At 42.0% G+C, this 25,197-nt stretch overlaps 1 protein-coding gene across 1 annotated transcript; it reads right to left on the reverse strand.

Annotated features, from left to right (window-relative positions):
* Positions 1–4,441: 4,441 nt before the first annotated feature.
* On the reverse strand, positions 4,442–25,197 carry LOC109072389 (arylacetamide deacetylase-like). The gene is made up of 5 exons (XM_042738944.1): positions 24,554–25,197; positions 22,922–23,150; positions 21,674–21,743; positions 7,604–7,775; positions 4,442–5,471 (listed from the first exon to the last, which is right to left on the reverse strand). The coding sequence occupies exons 1-5, from the start codon at positions 24,692–24,694 to the stop codon at positions 4,851–4,853; spliced, it is 1,233 nt and encodes a 410-aa protein (XP_042594878.1). The 5' UTR covers positions 24,695–25,197; the 3' UTR covers positions 4,442–4,850.

Consider the following 25,197-nt stretch of genomic DNA (forward strand, 5'->3'; position numbering starts at 1 on the left):
GATCAAATAGGCGATCTTAGTAAGATCAGTAGGGATGGCATGTACTTGCTCCCGAACCTTGTTAATAAAACATCATTTCATGAGTTCGCACTAACATATAATATTGTCCGGGAGGAGGGTTATGAGCTCAGGATAGAGCCCGAACCCAGAGAACTCCCCAAAAAAAGCTAATGGTATGAGACAGCAGCCAGACAGAAACTTGTGAGTAGCCCCCCCAAAATATGTGTGCCATGAATAAAAATTGTAGTGTGCGCGAAGGGCCAAAGGAGGAGCATGATGGGAGGCCAGGGAGGGCACCGGAAGGGAGAGCCCCTCTTGAAGCTGAATATGTGGCGTGGTTTAAAGCTTAAGATGGAGGGCTTTCACTGCGACCGAAGGGAGCTGAGGCTGTGCTGCACCTGAAGGGAGAGCCCTGTCTGATTCTGAATAAGCCTAAAACTCAAAACGACAGAGATGGAGGGCAGTATCAAATTAAACGGGGCGCTGTAGCGGCACTATCAAATTAGCAGGGCACTGCAGCGGCAGTATCAAATTAAGCAGGGCACTGTGGCGGCAGTATCAGATGAGCAGGGCATTGCAGCGGCAGTATCAAACGAGCAGGGCTTTGCAGCGGCAGTATCGAATTAAGCAGGGCACTGCAGCGGCAGTATCAAATTAAGCAGGGTATGGCAGCGGTAGTATTGGATTTCATTTAACTGATCAGAGTTAGATGGGCTTTCTTTATGTGAGAAGGATTGGTCCTGATGTAGCTCTTGAAAGCATCCAATGAACATCGACCGAGATTTTGGATCTGCTGCTGTGAGAGGTCTTTTTGAGCTGCTGTAGTTGCTGCCCCGATTCGGAAGGAGTGGCTGGAAAATCTTTCTGTGGGTATACCTGATTGGACGAGGGTGAGTTTTAGAGGTTAATGAAACCAAAAACGTGTGATGGGGTGGTTACAATTATCAACAAAAAGAGGGTCGAGAGGGGATGTAGACTGAGAGCCTAATACGGTTGGATTGGTGACGGGAGGTTGAAAATATAGATGTTGTGACCTCTTTTTTTTCCTGATCTGATTTTCTTTGTTTGATAAAATAGGAAATGGTTTTATTGTCGAGCACATTAAGGTCGGAGAAGTTTGGATGGAGTTTGGGGTTGAATTTGGAAGTTATAGTGAATTCAGAGCATCTCAAGAAACCGAAAAAGCCAGTATGAGCATTGCATTGAGTGTACGAGCAGTATGAAGTGAGTGGTACGCTGAGCGGAGAATGTGGATGCATTTAGAGAGAAAGTCTAAGGTTATTGGTTGTCTAGTGTCTGGGCTTGGAAGATGAGAGGGCTGAATTCCTTTGATCAAAATAGATGCTTGAGAATTGTTTATTTTAAGAGAGGGGGTTACCGTAGATTAATTTGTGAAAAATTGGATGCTGCTTAGATAACTTTTGATGGACTGGGCATGGAGGTTTTTTTTTTTTTTCTCTCCTTCACCCTCCAGGTGTTAAGGTAGGAAATTAAAGATGTGATCGAGAGAAGGGAGAAATCGGGAAATGGAAGGTTGTACGAGAGGTGGAAAGCTTTCAAGCATCTTCAAGCAGTTAGCTGAGATTGGTGGTTCTGAGTGAAACTGCTTAGAGGATCGAACTGAGTGATGCATTGAGGAGAGGTTTTAAGGTATGTGTTATGGGAATACAAGTAGCGAATATTGAGGTACTGGGTTTGGCGATTGGTCTGCCTCCAGAGACAGCTCCTCTGAATTTCTGCGAGAATCTGAGATTTGATGGCATTAGGCACAGGGGGTGGTACCTGAGCTGCAGCATTCGGTGGGGTAGGTAGTCGGACTGCTGTGAATGAAATGTACTGGGGTTTAGATTGATGGTGAAAAGGAGAAGGGGAAGGGGAAGAGTAAGAGTAAGGTGGCTGAGCTTGAGTGGCTAGCGGACGCAGCCTCATGCTAACGTCTGCCGCCAGAGGTAGAAGGAAGGGAGTGGGAAGGATAGGAGTTTAGGGAACCACGCCAGCTGTAGCTGAAAATGCCACAGTGATTGGCAGCCTGACTTTTAAATCGGCCTCTGGTCTAGTGTCTGCTATGGAAGCTGGAGGCTACTGAAAAGAAAAAAGTGGTCATTAGAAACGGGAGGAAAAGCCAGAGATATGTGGGCCTGAGTTGCAAGCGGAGACAGCCTCACGCTTCCTTCAGCCGCTGAAGGTCACGGGGAGGGAGTGGGATTTTTGACATCCTGAAGAGCCTGTGCAGCCTGCATGGCTAGCAGAGGCAGCCTCATACTAGAGTCTGCTAAGGGAGCTGGAAGCCACTGAAAAGGAAAAGTATTTGAAGTAACAGGAGGAAAAGACTGAGATGTGAGGGCATGTGTTGCAAGCGTAAGCAGCTTTGCGATTGTTTCAGCTGCTGTAGCTGTAGTCCACAGGGGCTTGTGATATTTGGGGGAAAATGCTAGCAGAAGCAGCCTCACGCTAGCGTGTGTTACGGGAGCTGGAGACCACTGAAAAGAAAGAGAGGTTAGAAGTAGCAGGAGAAATGACGACTTCGACAACATTAAAAAGTGATAAAATTACAAAAAGACATCTCTTTAAAACACAAAAAATATTAAGTATTGAAACAGCTAGCCAACCAAGCCGCACATCAGCTGGTAGAGACTTGGAGAGAGGTACCTAGCAGTATGCACAATGCATGCAAATTAGGTTGCTAGTTACACTTGTTCAATAATAATTTAATAGTTTCTTTATGATACGCCTTAGTTGCTAGTTTGCACTAGGGGTTGCACAGACTAATCGACTAGTCACTGGTCCTATAGAGGGCACAACAGGATAAGAAACATTTGAAGGACTTCCACATTTACGCTCCATTTCTAAACAGTTAAAATGACAAATAAATGTATACTCCAAAAGCTCCTCAAGACGTGTGATTATATTACTGGATGCTAGAAATTGTATGGGAGAATGCAGATTCTAAACAGATTATTGTACAGGTATGTTAATCACTGTTCTAATTTAATGCGCTGCTGCACTGTAACGCACACACATAGGCTACAGACAGTAGCTCATACGTCAGGCGCATATCGCATGTGCACAGAATTATTCAGAGCGGAAATGTACTGTTCTGTGATTTCTCAAAATAGCTTAGAATCTGAGAAGTTCAAGCATATATTTCTTAATATCTAAATCCCACAGCGTCACTACTACTAGAGAGACGCAGCCATGTAGAATTAATTCACAAACGCAATCGCTCTCACTAATGCATTCATATAAATGTAATCTTTACTGTGCTTCTTTATCTATAACTGATTTAGAATGAGCAGAAATCTGAGAGAAATAAAACGACCCAAAGGCAAAAGAACTGATAAAAATTAGCTGCTATAGGAGCAATAGCCATGTGGGCAGCACTGTGTCATATGCCATTGCTATGCACAAGGGGTTTGTCACAGCTCCAGACTTATTTGTTCATTAATGACGTCATTAGCGACTAGTTGACTCGACTTTCATCACATAAGTTGACTTTAAAAATCAGAAGTCGTTCAACCCCTAGTTTGCACCTATAATTGTTAATTATTTAGGTATACTGTTGAACTTATTTTCTTGAAAATCAATCTTTTTCATCTTATCTGTCTATCAGAGTATATTGTGTGATTTAAAATACATAAAATATAGGTAAAATGCTAGTGAAAATTAATACAGAAAATGTGAGTAATTTCATTGTGCGTTCTATGCAGTTTTGCATCATGGTTACAAAAATGACATCAACATCCATAATGTCATCATGTTGTTTAAAAACTTAGCAACAAACAACCTACCTTTAGCGTTTTTACCTTAAAACTTGATTTGCAACACGGCCTGCGCTGCTAGCTACTGTTGGAAGCCTGGCAACATGCGGCGCTGTGGCCAGAAGAACTGCAGTGAAAAGTTGAGCCGAAGCGGGAAGCGAGTGAGGTTTTGCTGCAGTGAGAACTGGGGCACGGCCCAGGCTCATTTGAGGCTTGCCGCTGCGACCCATAGCTCGAGGAGAGCCGTGTCTTGTGCGGGACGATGGTGGTGACGAGCAATGCGAGTTCGGGACTTTGCTCGATCTATTGATCAACTTGGCTAATTTGCGGGATGAAGAATAGATTGTACAGATCCGCTTTAATTACCCTCTGCGAGAATGTTTCATCTGAATAAATCAGCATTTTCTTCAGGCTTAAACACTATCCACTTTCCGATCAGATGATATATTGGCATGGCCGAATAATACTAGGATGTCGGAAAGAAGTTGGAAGTCTCGCCGGTGGAGGCGAGGTTATGCCTTGGCATTGTGGAGAGCGTGTGGCTGGTCGAGCAGAGCGGCGATGAAGCTTGGTGCTCGCGGCAGTGACTGGTGGAAAAGGAGTGAGTCTAGGTCCGGCCGGTTGCGACGGAGTATACGAAAAAATCCCCAGTACGAGTCTCATTAAAAATTAAGTAAACCTGGAAATTCATCAGACAGTTTACTGCATATCAAACCAAACCTTTCAAAACATCAAGCAGTCAGTGATAATGGCAATAGGCTGAAATAAAAATAATCGTAAAATAAAAAAATAAATAAAATAAAACACTATTAATGTCATGTTAACTTGTTGAACAACTCCATTAGTAACATATACATAGATAACGGATTAGAAAATAATATAGACCAGTGTTTCTTAAGACCAAGTTTGGTCATAATAGGAATGTTTGTACCATATAGGATTAATACAATCAAAAGTGTGCCCTTTTAAAGATAAAAAGTGGTGCACTGTAAACAACAGGAAAAACAAAATAAATGAAATAAATAAGACAAAAATTACATGAACCAGTCAGCCAAAACTGATGCATAAAGCACTGTTGCATTCTACATTAATTTATAGATTTTGCTTAAGCCATGATACAAAGTTGTCCATCATTCTGTGTCCAATTTCAAAGTCTGTGGGCCACGTAATGAACATTAGTGCACCATGAAATCCACCAGGGTAATGTTCATGTGTGACATCAACTCCAGCATTACGCAAACGTGTGACATACATCAAGCCATCATCCCGCAGTACATCATACTCGCAGGTCAACACATAAGCCTTAGGCAGTAAACGCAAGGCTGTGTCAGGCACCAGCAATGGCGAGGCTCGTGGATCTGCAAGCAAGTGATGAGGGCCAATAGAGTGCACTGAACTTTTTCCGGTGACCACAGGTGGAGCACTGTAGTTGTATGTCTGGCGATATGAATCAGGTAAATATGAACTCCAATTGACGAACTTAAGCAAGGCAGCTGATTCATGGTTATTGTGTCTGTTTGCCATCATGGCTCTCAAAAATGACTTGTCGCTGGTGAAGTACTCGCTCCAAAACCTCACCATCAGTGTGCGGGGCAGTATAGGCATGTGCTGGTTCTGCTGGTAGGAGGGAGTGTTCAGATCCAAGGCTTGCAGGACAGGGTAGAGTAGAGCTTGAACCTTTAGCTGGATATGCTGTTCTGGGTCCTTCTGCAACTGAGTATACATAAAAAATGTAATTATACATATGATAATATATGACCCTGGACCACAAAACCAGTCATAAGTAGCACAGACATATTTGTAGCAATAGCCAATAATACATGGTGTGGGTCAAAATTATTGATTTAACTTTTATGCCAAAAATCATTAGGATATTAAGTAAAGATCATATTCCATAAAGATATTTTGTAAATTTCCTACTGTAAATATATTAAAACGTATTTTTTGTTAGTTATATGTATTGCTAAGAACTTCATTTGGATAACTTTAAAGGCGATTTTCTCAATATTTGTATTTTTTTTTTTTTTTTTTTTTTTTTTGCACCCTCAGATTCCAGATTTTCAATCTCAGCCAAATATTGTTCTATCCTAACAAACCATACATCCATGGATAGTTTATTTATTGAGCTTTCATATGATGTATAAATCTCAATTTCACAAAATTGACCCTTATGACTAGTTTTATGGTCCATGGTCACATATAAACATATTATAAATTAAAATAAACGCAAACTTCATAAAGCAACTTCAGTTTTATTTTTGCTTTTTTTGACCACTTAGAATTTAAGCACTGCTGAAGAAGTTTAAAATGTGAAATTGGTGTGTAATTATTGTTACCAGATACCTGGTATTATAACAATAATAATAATTATTATTATACATTACTGTAACCCTAACCCTAACAACAAAAAAAAAAAAGGGGGGGGGGGGGGTAACACTTAAATCGCAAATTGGGTCTTGATTAACAAAATAAAGTTACAACTCTTTACTTGTATACATTGTCTAATAATTCGATGAGAACAAAATTATGTGACAATGGTCAATGTAAACCAAAATCTTTAGCCTATTGGGGGCAACTGAAAATCAAAGTAAACAATTGAAATTACAGGCTGATTGAACGTGCATGAATTTCATCAAAGCATTTAGCAATGTAATCAGTAGTGTATATAGCCCCCAAGTGCCTGAATGCACTCCTGACAAGGCTAGGCATGCTCTTGATGAGATGATGAATGGTGTCATGGGGGATCTCCTTTCAGACCTGGATCAGGAGTCAGGACAACAGTGAGCTCCTGGACAGTCTGTGGTGCTAACTGGCAGCTTCATAAGCTGGTTCTTAATTGAATTGAGGTCTGAGGAACATGAGGACCAGTCAACAGTATCAATACCTACACTCTCAGAAATAAAGGTACAAAAGCTGTCACTGGGGCGGTACCTTTTCAAAAGGTACATGTTTGTACCTAAAGGGTCCATTTTGGTACCTTAAAGGTACATAGTACTTAAAGTGTACATATTAGAACCTAATAGGAACAAAAGTGTACAGTACCCTTTGAAAAGGTACTGCCCCAGTGACAGCTTTTGTACCTTTATTTCTAAGAGTGAACGTCATCCAGAAAGTGCCTACATACTCTGCCCACATAAGGCTGGACATTGTCCTGCACCAGGAGGAACCCAGGGCCCACTGTACCAGTGCAAGGTCCCTCCAAGATATTCCTCCCCAAATATTCCTCCTGTTCCTGCTTGCAGGAGCAGATACTGGTCCTGCTGCTGGGTTGTTGTCCTTCTATGGCCCTGTTCAGCTCTACTCGTGTAAAGGACCATCTCCCGTATTGGAGAAACACCAAACCTGAAGTACCATTATGGAGAAGCTGGACTACCTGTGCAGCCTGATTGGGCTGTATGTATTGCCTCATGCTAGGCCCAAGTAGTGAGAAGGACTCTATAAAAACATAACTCTAGAGACAAATCTGTAATGAACAATAAAGTTTGAGCAGTTGTCTGTGGCCACCACCTGCAAAACCATTCCTTTTTTAGGGGGTTGTCTTGCTGTTGTCTCTCCAGTGCACCTGTTGTCACTTTCATTTGCACCAAAGCAGGAGAAACTGATTCACAAACGTTTATGCTTCCTACCTGAACAGATTGATAACCCTGAAGTGTAAATGACTTGGTGTTATACTGTGATGATTGAGTGTGTAGATGGAAACAAAAATGTGATGAAACCTTATTATGTACAGTAAGTAACTTAAGGTATAAAGCACAACATTTATAGATAAAATGCATAGATTTTTTTTGGAGTCCTATTGTAAAAATCATACGGTAGTCATTCATGTGTAATTTTCCACATCTTACCTGCTGAGCCACAGCAGCTGCAAGGTTGCCTCCTGCACTGTCTCCAGACACAGCAATCCGTTCTGGATTGATATGGTAGCCCTTCAGAACATCAACACGAAAGATGAACTTCACCACATGGTACACATCCTCAAACTGGGCAGGAAAATGATAAGCTGGGGCAAGACGATACCTGCACAGAGCAAATTATGTTGGTATTGTTCTTCTTAATTCTATTTTCTGTTAGAATAAAACCTACTGTTTTGAATAGCACTGTTGTCCACAGATAGTTACCACAAACAGCATGACAGTTTTAATGTGTTTTATTCAATTAAAAGAAACGACAAAAAATAGCGTAATGTCTGCAATAGAATCTGAACCTGTTCTGTTTTTGTTGTTAGTTTGCAAGCTCCAATACACTGTTTCACTTTCCATCACAAGCCCCAAAGCCTCGTCACTATCTTTACTTTTACTTTTCTGAGTCAAACGTTACTGAATGCGAGATCCCTCACAAACCCAGCAAAGGAAAAAAGTTAGCATTACCCAGCATTATTATTACTTAAATTAGTGGAGAACAGCTTAAAAACCCAAAAGGCTATTATTATTACAATATTCCACATGCTGCCCGATGCTCTCCTTCAAACAGATGTGCCAACGGAATTCTATAAACACATTGTATGGTGAAAATATCTATATCTATGCTATACATTATGTAAAAAAAGAAATATAAATCACAGTTTAAATGGAGTGTTTAAATAGACACATGGACAAAGGACAGTTTAAATCCTTTTCTCTACACTAAAAATGAAGAAAATAATGAAGATAATAAAGAAAAACACAAATTTAGTATTAACAGATGAGAGGAATGTTCTGCATGAACACACAAATTCACTCTGAAAACATTAACCTAATTTCTTTATTCTGTAAATTTAGGGAATGTCTTAAATTTATATTCAATTACATGCTGTTATCCCTTAACAATTATTATCATAAAATGCTTGAATTACACATAAACTTTTAAACCTAAATTTAACATTCAATAAAAAATATTTTAGCAAAATGAGTATTTTTGCACTGCATATTAATTTTCTCCCTCTCTACTGCGTTCAGTCTGTTTGAAGCACCGCTGCTCCTTCAGTAAATTCTGAAGTATAAGGCAGACTGTCAGGATGAGCCTTCATGCAAAATAGAAACACTTGTGTGAATATGTAACATTTACAGATAAGGATATAACTTATGTGCATCTGTCAAAGTGTCTGACAGGATGAGCCATGTTAAGCTAACGCATTAGCTTGAAGTTTAAAAAAGAGCATTCCCGTGTTTTGGGCAGCTTGAGTCACACACCTTTCCTGAAGCAGCTCACTCTGTTTATTCCTCTATTAGACTGATATAGATTCATTTCATACATAGAAATGCGTTATTCAGTGTTATAAGTTTTCCCTGCACAGTGGGTAGATGCGACTAATCGATAATGACATTTGTTGTCAATGATTTTCATTATCCATTATTATCGATTTTATCAATTAGTTGTTGCAGCCCCAGACTGTAATATCACTACTTAAATAGTGGAATCTGAGAGATGTTAAGGCCACATACAACTAAAGTGTGGACAGGCCGTGATTGAAGAAAAAGGCTCTTGAAAGAACTTAAGAGCTAAAACGACTGGGAACTGAACTTGGTCCAAACTGCGTTCCCTGCACCAGTACACAAATAGTTACTGCTTGGGAGCATATAACCTCCTAGTAGAGTTATCCATCAAATTTAAAATGGTCTCTTTCACCACAGGTGAAAGACTAAAGAGCCACGTTCACTGCCATACCCATAGATTCCAGATGCTTGGTCAAGGATGTCATATTGCACCCTAAACCTGAGATAATAGATCGGGTCTGACTGGTTTCTCCAGAGGTTCCTCCAGGAGAGATACCAATTTCAAGAACAAAACTTGGGATGGCCATTGCGTTGCCAATAACAAAAGACGAATTCCGACTTCTTGTTCTCTTGCTAAGAATGATGGAATCAGTGCTGTGGTGAAAGAACCACATAATCTCTACCTTGGTCCTCAGAAACAGCTGGAGCGAGAACAGCTTGAAGAAACAGCAAGTTCTCGAGTGCAGTGGCTAATAAGCTGCTTGAAAGCAGCTGACCGCTGTTTTACTTAGACTTCTCATCAGCAGCATTAAGCATGTCGACTTAAAACCCAGCACCCAGCAGGAAAGCCTTCTCCTTAACCCTGAAATCTGTTTAGCCACAAATGTCTGTCCATCCCAACCATACTTGGCATGGAGCTACCAATAGCATATACCAGCGGTTCTCAACTCCAGTTCTGCATATTTTGTATGTCTCTTTGTTAACACACCTGATTTAGATAATCAGTTGATTAGAAGTGAGCTCCGTGCATGAACTGTGTTCCCATTGACATGGTCCCTACACAGTGTTCATTGCTCCCTACTCCCTGAGCAGAGGAAATCTGTTGAAGTTTACCTCACTTCAGAACATTCATTCATGGATTTGTGCTGCGAAACGTCTTTGCACACGGACAAGTGTGACATCATATACCTCTGTAAATAAATATAATTTAACTTCACGTCTCGCACACTTCAATACACTTTGAATGGAACATATACGTTCGCTTCGAACTGGAATCATGGCGGAATATCCTGTGATGTCCACTTCACAGGGCACTTACGTTCGAATAGAACAATGTCTGAAGCTATAAGAGAAACATACAAAATGTGCAGAGCAGGGGGGCACGAGGACTGGAATTGAGAACCTCTGGCATATACCATGCTCTTAGGGCCTAAAGTGCCAGATCCATCACACAACAAAGCTCTTTGACTGCCTTGGTGGTCAAACCAGCTCCCCCATCTATGTCCTTGAAGACATCAGCTTGATAGGCTTACAGTAGTGCCATAGTGTGCAACACTGCATCAGCCTGACTGGGTAGATCAAATAAGACTTTGCAATCGGCGCTAAAGTTGTAGATGCCTTTCGGTGTAAACACTATTAGGCAGTTGGCTTCAGAGCTTCACAGTTTTAGATTACTGCTTTTTTTACAGCCCCTGTACTGAGACCTTTCATACATTTTTTCGCTTTGTCCTTCCCTAATCAAACACTTTTCCTTGCTCGACTCTATATACTCGGGATTGAATCAAGGCTCAAAGTGTTTAACTGAGTTGAAGCTGATTTGGTTCCAAGTTAGTTCATTACCTGCATTCTCAGAAATTTGCTGGTATTACCGTTCACTATTTCTTCTAACATTAACTGGCCAAATAATGTTTTAGAACAAGTGCAAATTTTGTGTGTCCCATACTTCACTATAATCTCTTTAGTGTTTCTGGCATTTGGACACCTGGCAGTCAGTCAAAGTGATTATAGTTTCACAACAGCGGGCAGTCTGGCAGCAGAAAGTCAAACAGCCACTTCTACTAATGATCTGTAAAGGAGATAAATAGAAATGCATCAGACTGTTGGTCTGATGAATGACTTTTTATTATTGGGTCAGTATGTTTCTTTTGGCTTTTTCTTTCAATTTTATCTCATTTTCATGCTCTGTCGACACACCGCATGTTCTTGTTTTTGCTCTTGTCCATGATACTACAGGATTCTGCTTTGGAATGCTGGAGTGCTGGCCCATGCAGAGAGGGCTTACCCTCACTGCAGTTCATTGTTGATGGCTATCAGATCACAGTGGTGTCATCAGCAAATATATTTATCCTCTTCCTGCTGTGTTTGCATAAAAGGTAATACATGAGAACATCAAGAGCAGCATGGAGCCTCTGTTTGTTAAGAACAGACTATCCACAGGTTGAAAACGTTCCAACAGTCTTATGGCTTAATGCATTATTCAGCTCTTTAAGCAAACTATGACAGGTATAGGAAGATACATCAGATATATCACAGATATATCAGTTGGTATAGATAGAAATCAGTAAGTGCCGTCAAACTTGTTAAGGCATGCAAGTTTGTTGAACATCCCATTTTAACTCTGATTGTTCACACCACAAAAAAACACTTATGATAGCAGTGTTTCCAAACCGATTTTCTTGAGGCACACACAGTATACATTATTAAACTGTTCCTAATCTAACACACCCGACTCATCACAACTGCTTTGTTGTAAACCTATACTCCATGTAACATGTCTGATAAGCGAGACATTCAGAATGTGTATTGCTGCTGTGCCTACAGGAATTCATATTGAAATGGAGTGCAGACCAAGACAAAAGAGTTTGGAGCGCTCGGCTGTATTTGAAAAAAATACTGTATGTGCCATGACAACAAACTAGGGACACAATACTAAAAAAAAACAGTATTGTTACAAAATAAATAAATAAATAAAAAATAAAGTAAAAAAAATTTAAACTTGATAATGTAAATGACACATCAGTTTAAAACGCTTAAGCAGGGTGAAAAAGGCACAGTTTATTTTATGTTTTTCTGTAGATTCTTATTTGAGTTTTAAATAATTTTATATTATAAAATTCTGTTTATCTGTACAATCTACCACATAGTCGCTGTTGTATTTCACTATACCAGTGCTGTTACTTTCATGACTGTATTTTATAAGAGAGGGCACAGATATCAAAACAGTGCAGTAGATAACTTATGTCAATATAAACTTAAAACATGCTCATTCCTGTCCGAACAGGGACTATAATCAGCTGAGGGAGTGTTGTTGAATACTACACAGAGTCCCACATTGAAATCGCTCTCATGCATGCTCCACCCTTTTTTTTCTGCATGCTTTTTTCTTTTGTATCAGTCATCACAGAGATTAGATTATCTTTCACAAATAATGATAGAATCAAATAATGTGTTAGTCTACTCTGCATCGAGTTTTCTTTTGGAGTTATCATAAGAAAACAGCTTTACAATTCTTAAGCAAGTGCACAGTCACCACAAGGTGAAAAGGTGCATTTTAGCTAACAATTAACATACCACTAGGCCACCAGTTAATAATAATAATAATAATCATCATCATTCAGTAAGATCACACTCAGTAAGAATGGTGACAGGATGTATGTTTCACTTTATCTTTTGCTTTTGTTCAGTAATGCAGGGATGTGGTCATCAGATCTACTTGAGTACTTGAGAGGTGTGTCTTGCTGAGAAAAAAATAAAAACACCTCAGAAAGCATTCTATCTCATGGTCTTCATACTACTGTCATGTCAATGTGCAGGAGACTGTGGCCTGGACATTTGGGCTCATGGAGATCAGGAGAGGATGATGTACTTGCACAATTAAATAAAAATGTTACTTCATGAAAAAAGGGCTGTTGACCCCTAAAAGTCTTTTGCACTTAACTTATAAACTTAGTATACTTGGACCTTTAGATGTCAGGCCTACTGATAGTTGTACAGAGGCCGACAATCGAGTTGTAGAAACATGTTCTGTCATTGCACAAACATTTTTGGGTTACCGCTGATACTGCTAATTCCTGTAATTCCTGTTGAATTGTTGAACCAATATTTCACTGCTTAAAATGAAAGTTTTTTTTTTTTTAATAGTTCTACTTTATGTTACCCCTTCCTCCACCTACTGGACCCAGGCAAAAATTCTATAAGCAATAGCAAGGTTTATCTGGGAGGTCAAGCATTCAAGAACCAAGTTAATCAGGTTTGATCTTGCTCAATCACATATTCTATGCATGGGGTTTGTGTTAATATATTTTATTTTGTGGTTGAACCATCAACCTCTGTGGTTTGGAGTAATATAAAGGGAATTTAGTTAAACCCAATAGTCTGCAAGATCTTATTTGTTGCAGTATTTCTGACAAGATCTGTAGAGCTAAATTTGTTCCCATTATATCTTATTTCATTAAGTATGGAATGCTGTATGAAGGCTAAGAAAGTTTTCATTTTTCATTTTAGATTTCATTGTAATCTTGCTCTTTTCTCTAATGCAACACTACAAAGTGTTGACCCAGACTAGAGTAAAAGAGGTATTCGTACTATCATGGATGTCTGTGAAGCAAAGTTATTTCATTTTAGGGTGTGAAAGGCCAATTTAATCTGCAGTTATATAATATTTCACATAAAACAGATTTCTACACCAATCTGTCAAGCTTAGTTCTCCAAAGACCACTGGTATCTTTCTATACATATGGTGTGGTCTTGTACAGATTTCTACACCAATCATAACTAATAGTAGTAAATTAATAATAATAATAATAATAATAATAATAATAATAATAATAATTCCAGAGGATTTAGAAGAAATTTCAAAACTACTAAAAACTAAATAGCTTTTTATTTTTTTTTACACCTTGGGTTTTGTATTTTTTTTTTCTTTACAGATCAGGGCTGCTCTCAGGATGAAACACTTAGTATCCCCCATTAGCTGCTTTGGATAAAAGTATCTGGTGAATTAATGAATAGAATTCTTGAATACTGGGATAAAGCAGGCAACATGATGCATGCATGCATGCAAGCAAATAAATAATAAATAGAATTTTGGACTAATCCATAAAACATGATTGCATCATTGTGCCAGTGTATTGATGCAACTTGCCTTTTTTATCACAGAATTTAACCATGTGTTGCATATGACAGTTTTCCATATTTTTTGTGCAGTATTAAGTTTGTTAATATTTATGAGTATTAATGAGATGCCAGTGGCCGGTACAGCCCAAACTCCTCTTCAATACTGCCCATTCAGACATGGGCACATAGGGACACAAACTAATGCAATCCTTGAAACCTCATGAAGGGGGTGTGACAAAACCTGACCTTCTCCTCATAAGGAAAGTGCTCAATTGTAAACCTCCATAACAGATAAAAGGCAACTGATGAAGAACTGGGATTTGAGAAGAGGCATCTTCCTCCTCTGTATCTGCATATGCGAGTAACAGAAAAAGCATATGCCTCTACCACTGTATTCACAACACTGAAAAAATGGCAGATGAGAAGTGTGGCGAGAAACCCATCTTCCTCATTTACGCTCTGTGTTTCAGGCGAATCGCTTCTACCTCTGTTCACAATATTGGTGAGACAACAGATCATGAGGTGGGACACAAACAGTGGTTTTTGGAACGGATATTGGGCTAAAGCATGCTGTCCACGACCACCACCTCAAAGGCAATGCCAAAAAATCCGGAAGACAAAACTGGGGCATCTAGGAGAAAAGATATTTCCTTTTCTTACAGCTCTGACAGATTAAATCTAATCTAAATTTAATTTCTTTAACATTCTTTTTTGAGCTTTCTCACACAGACTATAGCACATGCACACGCAGACAAATGGCTTTCTGAAGACAATGAAGCTGATGACATGTTATCTAGGCACTCCTTATTAGAGGCGTCATGCCCATTAAAACTGAGGGGGCACGTGTCCCCATAGATTTTTTAGCTACTTGGATTTTGAATGCAGCTTCCAAAATAGCTGAATAATATTTTTAGATTTGATATGATCACACTGGTGTGATAAGAACGGTCAGCACGGCACATTACCAGCTGCAAAATTCAAATCTGCGTTCACTGGCTGGTGCTGAGGCAGAACAGACGCAATTTTACAGCACTGTGTATTCAAGAGTTCACACTTACGTATAATAGGATTTAGCAAATAGTAAGCATATTTGGCATGCTGTTTTGAAGGAGGGCTACGAGCTCGGAATATAGCCCGAACCCAGACAGGATGACAGGACGTGACGTCTCCATTCCCTCCTTCAGGGAACAAGGTTTACAATATGTAACCGAAACGTTCACTTTCAGCCGGTCACTATTGACGTCATGTTGGATGACCGACGAATTGGGATCCCTACCAAAGGGCCACAGGTACTGCCCTTTCCAGTGCCCTGTGGAAGCCTCTTACACCCCTACTTTTTGGCGTAGACCAGGGCTTACCACAAGAAAACCAGCTACTGCTGTTATGGCACTACCCACTCAGTAAGACTTGATAACACTGGGAAAATGTACCCGTACCACTTGGGACAGGAACATTGCAGAAGCCACATCCTTCCCGAAGGAGGTTTCGGAAGCACTTACACACATGAACAACCGTTTAGGTGCATATGGAAGATTAGAGGTGATTGCAACAGTCTTAGAAAATAGCAGAAAGTCTGCCTGGGAAACACAGGCTCTGAGGCTATACCGTGGACACATATGGGATCCACTTGGGTCTCTACATATGGAACCCAGCCCTCTACCGGTCCTCATGGATTCATCGAGTGAGGGCCTGGCACCAGACGCTCTGCCACGTCTGGCTGCCAAGGGGACAGATAAGCTGGACATGGTCTACGATATGGACTCTCTGGAGTGGTTTAAGCAAGCCGACCCGAAGCCGGGGCCTCTCAGTGCTTCTACCCATTTGAGGTGAGAACACAGGAGGATACCGGCACCACACAAAGGATATAGAATCTAGCGAACATGTTGAGGGTCGCCCAGCCCGCAGCTCTACAAATATCTGTCAGCAAGGTACCACAAGCCCAGGAGAATGCAACACTTCTAGTAGAGTGAGCTCGTAACCTGAATGGGCAGGGCACACCCTGTGCTTGATAAGCCAGGGTGATGGCATCCACTATCCAGTGGGCCATCCTCTGCTTAGAGATGGCATTCCTTTCTGCTGGCCTCCGTGACAGACAAAGAGCTGGTCTGAGGTCCTAAAGCTTTGTGTCCTGTCTACGTAGCATCTCAATGCCTGGACGGGACAAAGCAAAAGCTAGGGCTGGGTCTGCCTCTTCCAGGGGCAGCGCTTAAAGGCTAACCACCTGATCCCTGAAGGTAGCAGTGGGAACCTTGGGCACATAGCCAGGCTGGGGCCTCAGGATTACCTGAGGGCTTGAACTCTAGGCACAAATCATCGACTGAAAATGCGTGCAGGTCCCCTACCCTCTTGATGGAGGCCAATACAAGCAGGAGCAGAGTTTTCATTGACAGAAATTACAGCTTCAGTGTCTGCAAAGGCTAAGATGGGCCCTGCTATAGTGCTCTGGGCACTAGAGACAGGTCCCAAGAAGGTATAGAAGGGGGCCGTGGTGTATTTAGCCTTCTCGCCCCCCAAGGAACCTGACGATCAGGTCATGCTTCCCCAGTAACTTTGCTTCCACGGGGTCGTGGTTGGCAGCAATCACAGCTACATAGACTTTAAGGATGGAGCAAGACAGCCTTCACTCCAACTCCTGCTGCAGAAAGAACAGCACAACTCTGATCGGACATTTCCAGGGGAGAAGAACACCACTTGACGAACAGGTTACACTTCCAGGCATAAGCGTGTCTCATAGATGGTGCTCTCACTGAAGTGATGGTCTCAGCTACCTCTTGGGGTACGTCACCTAGAACCTCCGCGTCCCATTTTCCAGGGACCAGACAAGAAGTTTCCAGAGGTATGGACGCGGGTGCCACAGGGTGTCCCATCTCTGAGTCAGTAGCTCCTTCCTCAGAAGAATCTGCCAAGGAGGGGCTGTCACGAGGAGCATCAGTTCCGGGAACCAAGTCCAAGTGGGCCAGTAAGGTGCCACAAGCAGGACCTGCTCCACATTCTCACTGATCTTGCACAATGTTTGTACAAGAAGCCTCACTGGGCCCTGCAGCCAGCTGTGTGCCAGTGCGTCCATGACGAGTGTTCCCTCGATCAGGGAATAGAACAACTGGCATTGAGAGGTTTCTGAAGAGGCAAACAGGTCTACCTGAGCAGCTCTGAAACGTATCCAAATCTGCTAGACCGTCTGGGAATGGAGTCGCCACTCTACCAGGAGTGTAGCTCAAGACCTGCACCAGGGGCACTCCTGCCCAGAGAAATGCAAGGTTTGACCACGGGGTGAAGGTTTGGCAGCAGGATGGTGTGACTCAAAGCCATAGCCATGCCCCCCTCAGGACTCGGCCATGGAGCCAGTGTTAAAGTGTTCTCATATGAAGCAGCCCCAGCAGCGTGACTGCCGCTGCAGCTGCCATATGTCCCAGGAGCGTCTGAAATTTTTAACATATTCAGGCAGTTCAACACCGACTGAGCACGCCCTTGCATGAGGCATGCTCGACCGAATCCAACGCCATACTGAGAAAAGAGATCCTCTCCAAGGAGAGTTTGCTCCTTTCCCAGTTGACCCGAAGGTCCAACTGGCTGAGGTGTGAGAGCACCAAGTCCCTGTGTTTGCACCACTGATCCTGAGACTGAGCTAGTATGAGCCAGTTGACGAGGTAGTTGAGAATGCAAATGCCCTGTTCTCTCAGGGGAACAAGGGCTGCCTCCGCAACTTTCGTGAAGACACGGGGCAACAGGGACAGCCTGGAGGGCAGGACTGATATGTGAACCGCAGCAATGGTCTGTGGTGCGAAAGGATGGACACATGAAAGTACACGTCCTTCGGGTCGATTGCTGCAAACCAATCTCAGGGACAGATGCACCTGAAGATGCATTCCTGCGTCAACATCTTGAACGGTGAAGGGCCTGGTTCAAGACATGCAGGTCCAAGATCTGTCATAACCCACCGCCTTTCTTGGATACAATGAAGTAAGGGCTGTAAACCCCATCTCCATATCGGGTGGAAGGACTGGCTCTATCACATCCTTCGCAAGTAGGACTGCGATCTCTGCTTGAAAGACAGGAGCATCAGCCAACTTCACTGATGTGAAGTGGATGCCACTGAACTTGGGGGGACGCCGGGCGAACTGAATCGCATAGCAAAGGCTGATGGTCCGCAGTAACCAGCGAGACGGTATGGGTAGCCAGGTACCCAGACACCACACAAGCTGGACCAGCAGGGCCACTGACGTAACCACGGTGGGGCAGCAAGGTGGAACGCAAGGACCTGAAGAGGGGTCTGAGTGTGCAGTGCAACACTTACCTGGTTCCACGGTTTGGAAGAGGGTGCGTGAGTAGGGCCTTTGACAGTGCTCTTGATCCGCCCACTGCTGCCCGCTGGTGAGAGAGGAGGATGAGTGTGGTCCGGTGTTGGTCCCTCCATGACTCTCCATACCCTCTTGGGACCCAAAGACAGAGAAAACCGCTCTCCTGTCGAGATTTTTGGAAACCAGATTCTCCACCCAGCCCTCCTCCGGGGAAGAGAGAGGAGCATCCTTCTCTCTCTGGGTCGCCCGTCCCAAGGCCTCTTGCACTTCCCCTCACTGCCAGGTTGACAGGGGCCTGGCCGGGCGGGGCAGCCTGCATTTGCCCAGCTCCATGGCACCGCTTGCTTAAGGCTGCTGCGGATGTGGCATGGGAGCAGGGGTGGACACAGGGGGCCGTCCTCTGTGACAAGCAGGCTGGGGTGATGTGGCCGGCGGATGGGTGGAGGCAGCAGCTGCCCACCGAGAAGAAGGTCGGACCACCTCAATCTGCCATGTTCTCGACTGCTTTGCCGAAAAGGCCAGTCTGGGACACAGGGACCTTGAGAAACCAAACTTTGTCGGGATCCCTCATGTCGACCAGGCCATAGGTGATGCTCCTGGACCACAAGTGTGGACATCACATGACCCAGAGAATTCACGGTGACCTTTGTCGCTCGGAGCGTGAGATCAGCTGAGATCAACTTTCTGGATTGTGACCACCCTTGTGCAGGTCCCTCAGTGCTTTAGCCTGAAGAACCTGCAGTAACGCCATAGTATGGCTTCTCCACAGGCCTTATAAGCATTGCTGGCCAGACGAGTACCTACAGACCCGGGAGGGGAGGCACGGTATTAGGACTATAACTGCACCTCAACTGACCGCTCCACCGGGGGACCCCCGTATACCCCCTAGCTGCACCACCATCGAGGGTGGTGAGGGAAGAACCAGCAGATCGGTTTCCGACAGTAAAAGGTGCCGTCCATGACCTGGTGAGCTCCTCATGCACCTCCAGGAAAAAAGGCACTGTGGTGGGGCACTGAGAACCAGCGCGGACCACCCCGAAGAACCAATCGTCCAATCTAGAGGGCTCGGCACATGGTGGAAGTCTCCACTCGAGCCCTACCACCACGGCGGCCCGGGAAAGCATAGCCATTATTTCTGGATCCAATTCAAGCATTGCTACAGTCCCAGAGGACAGCAGCACAGCCAAATTTTCCCCTCCAGAAATCTCCGGTTCAACCTCCGATGCAGCAATTAACATCTGGTCATCAGGAGGAGCGCTAAAGGATATTGCTGGTACGCTCCTTTGTAGAGGGCCCAGCCCGTTCCCTTGGCTTGCTTAGTTGGGGACACTTCATTTACAGCGATATCGTTGACTTGATTGCAAATTATTGCACAGATACTATTTAAACTGAACTGAGCTGCATGATGACAACACTGAATTCAATGATGAACTGCCTTTAACTGTCATTTTGCATTATTGACACACTGTTTTCCTAATTAATGTTGTTCAGATACTTTGACGCAATCTTTTTTGTTTAAAGCACTATATAAATAAAGATGACTTGACTTGACTTGGCAGCTCAACTGGTTGAGATGATCATCTTCCCGCAATGAGAACATGACTCATCCACAAATGCCACCTCACCCTGCTAAATGCCCAGGCACATGAGGCAGCGATCATGACCATCACCCAGCACCAGGCAACAGCATCCAGAAATGCCTGGGTGATATGTTGTCCATAGCAAGACCCACATCATATTTACAAAGATGTCAATTTTGCCATGCAACGTCGTCTTTAAAAAGACACACCTGTAAATGCTCTTTTAGGGAAAAAGCTCTTTCTAGCGTGCTGAAGAGCACAGGGGAGATGCACTACCCCCTGCAACACAAACAGGGGGTAGTGCAGCCTGATGTGTGCAACCCACTTGACGTGGGAAACCACCACCACTGAAGCATCATACCACCAACACAAAGAGCTCTCAAAGAACGCTCAGCTCCGAAGCGATGTGATCGCTCAGCTCCGACGCGAAAAAACTGAATATGCGCTGCACCTGCTGCCTAGTAATACTCACGCTATGATCAGTGGCAGCTGGATGCAATCATCTCATGCCAATGTGCATTGGCTCGTTTAGTTTACACTCGAAATAGATTGGTGGAATTGTAGATTGTAGAAGTGACATCCCAATTCGTCGGTCATCCGTCATGATGTAGAGAGTGACCGATTGAAAGGGAACTCCCCCCTCCCACCCCTGCTACTTGTATAGCTGGCCACCTCGCTTGTGATGTCACCTGACGCAGTAGCCATTCAAGATGGGCATTTAGCAAACATGCTTCAGACACCAGATCACAAGTAATATTCCCATAATGTCAACAACATAATGACGTAGTCTTGTGTTCCACTTCAATAGGGAACTGGAAGAACTATTTTATTAAAAATTGGGTTATATATGATATTTATTAATTAGCTGATAATTAATTAACAATTTAATGGCTGTAATAGAAATTATAAACACAATTACATAAAATTACACCAATCAATCAATCAATCAATCAATCAATTAATCAGTCAGTCAATTAAAGGCAGAACATTTATTATTATTAAAATATGCAAAAACCACTAGAACAGTGTTATATATTTTGCTGACTTGTGTACTTACATTATCCCAAATGTTTCGGAGAATGTTTAAATCCAGAGAAATAAGCAATTTTAACTAGTGACACTGTGTACATAGTGTCATTGTATTGTCTGCCAATGACGTCATAACCCCTTGAATTCTGGTTAGGTTTTGCAGAAAACATGGAAACACCAAAGGCGCTTTTAATATATTATGCGTTTTATTAGACAGGTGACGACTGCACAGAGTACCATTATAACAGAACTTTCAAATGTATCTAGTGTGATAAAACAGTGCTACTTTACACATACTCATGACCGGAAGGAGCGGAAGCGGTCGACTGTGGCTTAATAAAAGCTCTGCTGCTTTCGAGACGTGTGCCGCTCTCATTCAGCGGCCTCGTTTTGCTTCAACGGCTTTCAGCCTCACCCTGATTCATTCTACTACGTTAATAACTCATTAGCTCATCCATGAACATGATTTCTGCCCGAGTCCCGCTGGATTGAATTGGCTGTGGGATGAAGACCACAACTCCCATGATTCCACACTCAGTCACGGTGTCATGAAACTACGCTTTTGTTTCTTTGTTTGTTCTGAATATGCACCCTCCAGTGGCGAAAATTACATATTGTGCCTTTAAACAGTCGCCAGATCCTGTGTGACCTTGCTGAAGCAAGCAAGGGCTTTTATTAAATGAACAACATTTGATACTTACTCTACAGATACAATAACTGCGTTGAGCTCTGTAACCATGTGTCTGGCTAGTAGATCATATGGGCCCATACCTAAGGTGAGAAATGAAAAAAATATACTTTTGACTTTTATTTGATTAAGCCTCTAGTGATGAAAACAGATCCCATGGATTAAAGCAAAATATATTTTACATGCTCTTACTATAGTAATAACAGTAAATTTTGCATACATGCAGTTAACCACAATCCTAAGCCTATAGTAAATACATGTTGTTAATAATTTTTACATATTACCTAAATGTATAGTTACAATGTAACAAGGACACCTTAAAATAAACTGTAAACCCTTTAACCATCACTTAAAAAAAAGAAAAAAAAGAGAGTCCAATAGAACTTTAAAAGAAGAGGGTTTTTAGAACAGACCTTTTCTACAGTTTATTTACGTTCTAAGCAGTTTTCAGTATATAAAATAAAACTGCTATATTTTTGCAATACTTGACACATTTTTTAAGTCATTCGAAAAATAATCAGCCATCTTCTGTTTATGAAGTTTCATGCATTAAAAAGTCAAGACTTAACATTGGTTATCTTGGCAGAAGAATGTTCACTATCACTGAAGCAGTCAGCGAGTTCTGCATGAGCTCAAAAACTCTCACTATAATTTCTGAAGCTGTCAACACTGCAGTGTGTATTACATACATCATTTCTGCACTTTCTTTAGGATGAAAGAATTTGAAAGAGTGCAGAATTCAATCGGAGAGTGCAAATTGAAATAAACTCCAGGGTTTTCAGCAGATTTCTTCACCAGTGGCTAAACACCTCTAACACCACAGAAACATGTGGGATTGGCTGAAATGCTCAATGCTGCAAAAACCAACACATAAAAATAACTTTTTTATACAGCGGGAGCAGATCGAAATGTAATGCTGCATTCAACACTTTTCAATTATTTTTATATTTTACTTCATCTCGACAGTCGTAATCGATTTAGTTTAATGGTGCAGGGACTTTTTTTGTACATGTATCTTGAATATGGGGTGCATTTTTGGTGCCATTTTTGTCTCAAGCTGCTGTTAATTTTTAATTCTGATCTGCACTGACATCATGCATGGCTTCTCTGCAGTCTGATTGGAAATCTGTCATAATGATGGAGAATTAAAATCTTTGAAGTTCCAGTGTCAAGCACTCATATAAATACATTTACATTACCATTAAGATATAAAAAGCTAGAGCACTCTATTATACAGCATTGTGTGATTAATGGTACTCACGGGAACTGCCAAGACACCATCCTCCTCCATGCAGGTAAATGATGGCCCTTCTTAGCTCTCCTGTTTCTTGTTGCTGGGTTGGCTGGTACACAATCACCTCTACCCCATCAAAATTCTCATCTGACACCTGCACCCTGTCATCTGACACAGGCACTACTCGCTCTGCAATGGTGATGAACATCATAACTTTCATGTAGTGCAACAGTCCCATCCGATCGCTCAGTTCTGCCTGTGAAGAGGGGGAAAAAATTTAATTTTACAGGGATGTTTTGGCTTATTTTGTGCAAGAACTCCCAGTGGAAGTCACACAGTGCCTGGCTTATTTTCTCAAAAAGGTTATAACAAGGCAGACACATAGTTGATCAGCTGAGATCATCTCACTAATAGCCAGAATCCCCTAATCTTTTGCTTTGGTAGACAAGAGCCCATTGTTAAGCCGCTTGATGTTACATGATGTTACTCCAGTGTTAAGCCTTAAGTCTCTTGTCACCAGTTCTAGTTTAGTCTTCAATCTCCTTTTGTAACAGGTTAATTTTCTAAACCATGTAGAGACTCTCTTGGCTGCAGAGGCTGCTAAATGATGGCCCTACAAACATGCCAGATGTGTGAGACAGAGGGTTAAGTAGAGTGATTTAAATAAAGTGAAACTAATCTAAATTGATGAAAAATATTTATTTAATCTGCAACAACACTGTAAACTTTTATAAAGTTTACAATGCATCACTATACAAAAACAAGGAGAACTGTAAATTAAACTGAACTGAAATATGAAGTACATATAGCCTATATATGAGAATGTTAACTTTGACAAGAAGATTGCAGGGCCAGTTTACAATGATAGGATGCACGTAACTATGCAAAAGCGTGGTCCGTTAAAAATGCATACATGATGTCCCAAAACTCACCAAACCTTTTGCTACACACTCAACAGTATTTTTCTTCAGAAAAAGAGTAATCTAGGGGTATATAGTCTAAATGGGTGACTTGGGATGCAGCAGACAAATTATTTATTTTCTTTCCCCAATTACTTTAAATCAAATGTTCCACATTTGTTTACCTTTAATAATGTTTAAAATGAAAGGTGGAGCAATGGTTTATTTCAAAATGTAAGCTGATGTCCAGTATTTGTAATAACAGTGACACTAGTTGGACAAGATGTAGATTTCAAAACAACTGCAATTTGGAGAGAGGGAGAGAGAGAGAGAGAAAGAGAGAGAAAGAGAAAGAGAGGGGGGGTTTAAACGTCATATTCCAACACTCCCCTATTTGAGGTGCATTTTACACATGTATCTATTTAATTTGTTTCCTGCTATAATTTCCAGCTATTATTAGCCACAAAGCTTACTATACAATGCTCGGATTAAGAATTGACATAATCTGTAAACTAAATCTGCTGGTGTGGTGTCATGCCAAACATTTCAAACAAATAATCAAACGCTTAAGTGACCCGACAGTTGCGTAATCACAGTCTTTGATCAAACCTGCCCAAAATAATAACCCGACACCAGATAGACGGCCGTAACATTGCAAATGCATGGCAGTGCGTTAAACCGGCATTAAACTGTAGACTGATGGCTGTCAAACTTACAAGCAACTCAATACGTGTTAAAATACAAATGCAAACAAACTTACCAACTGGCTTAAACTTCTGAAGAAAGAGTCGGCGAGCATTAGTTTCCATCTCTCCTCTATGTTATTCGGGATTGGTGAATAAACGTAATACGCTGTTAACGCGCCCAGTAACACAAACACTAACACTCCTTTAAACCTCATTATTTTGATTTTGTTTCGGATCTCGTCTGTGTCTTCTGTTTCCTTTTATAGGGTGTAGATTGTCTTTTCTCAAAAGTCTTCTGCAATTGAAGCCTGCGTCAGCTGCGTTTATTAGTCATTCAGTTCTCTCTGTGTTAAAGTGTAATCCTGGATTAATTTTGGACTGGAGCCAGCGAGATATGACAACACGTGTTAGTGTCATCTGATCGTGATACTGTACGCGTGCATGTGGAAAGCTTTGCGCTGTTCTTCTTCTCCGTTCTGTGTCATGTGCAAAGAATAAATCAAGTCGTAATGAAACGCAACTGGAGCTTCAGCGCATTACGCAGGGCTCCTCTCAAATTCCTCAGATAACCTTGTGGGTCATCGCATGCTTTGGTGTGCCTTCTTATCTAATATTTAACTACGCCGAAAGTGTTGAAACCGTTTCCTTGCATGCTTCATGTGTTGAAATGTCGATAAGCTTTTCAACAAGCATTGTGTGTTGTTAAACCAGCAGTATT

The sequence above is a fragment of the Cyprinus carpio genome, chromosome B15 (assembly GCF_018340385.1).
Source record: "Cyprinus carpio isolate SPL01 chromosome B15, ASM1834038v1, whole genome shotgun sequence".
Classification (NCBI taxonomy): domain Eukaryota; kingdom Metazoa; phylum Chordata; class Actinopteri; order Cypriniformes; family Cyprinidae; genus Cyprinus; species Cyprinus carpio.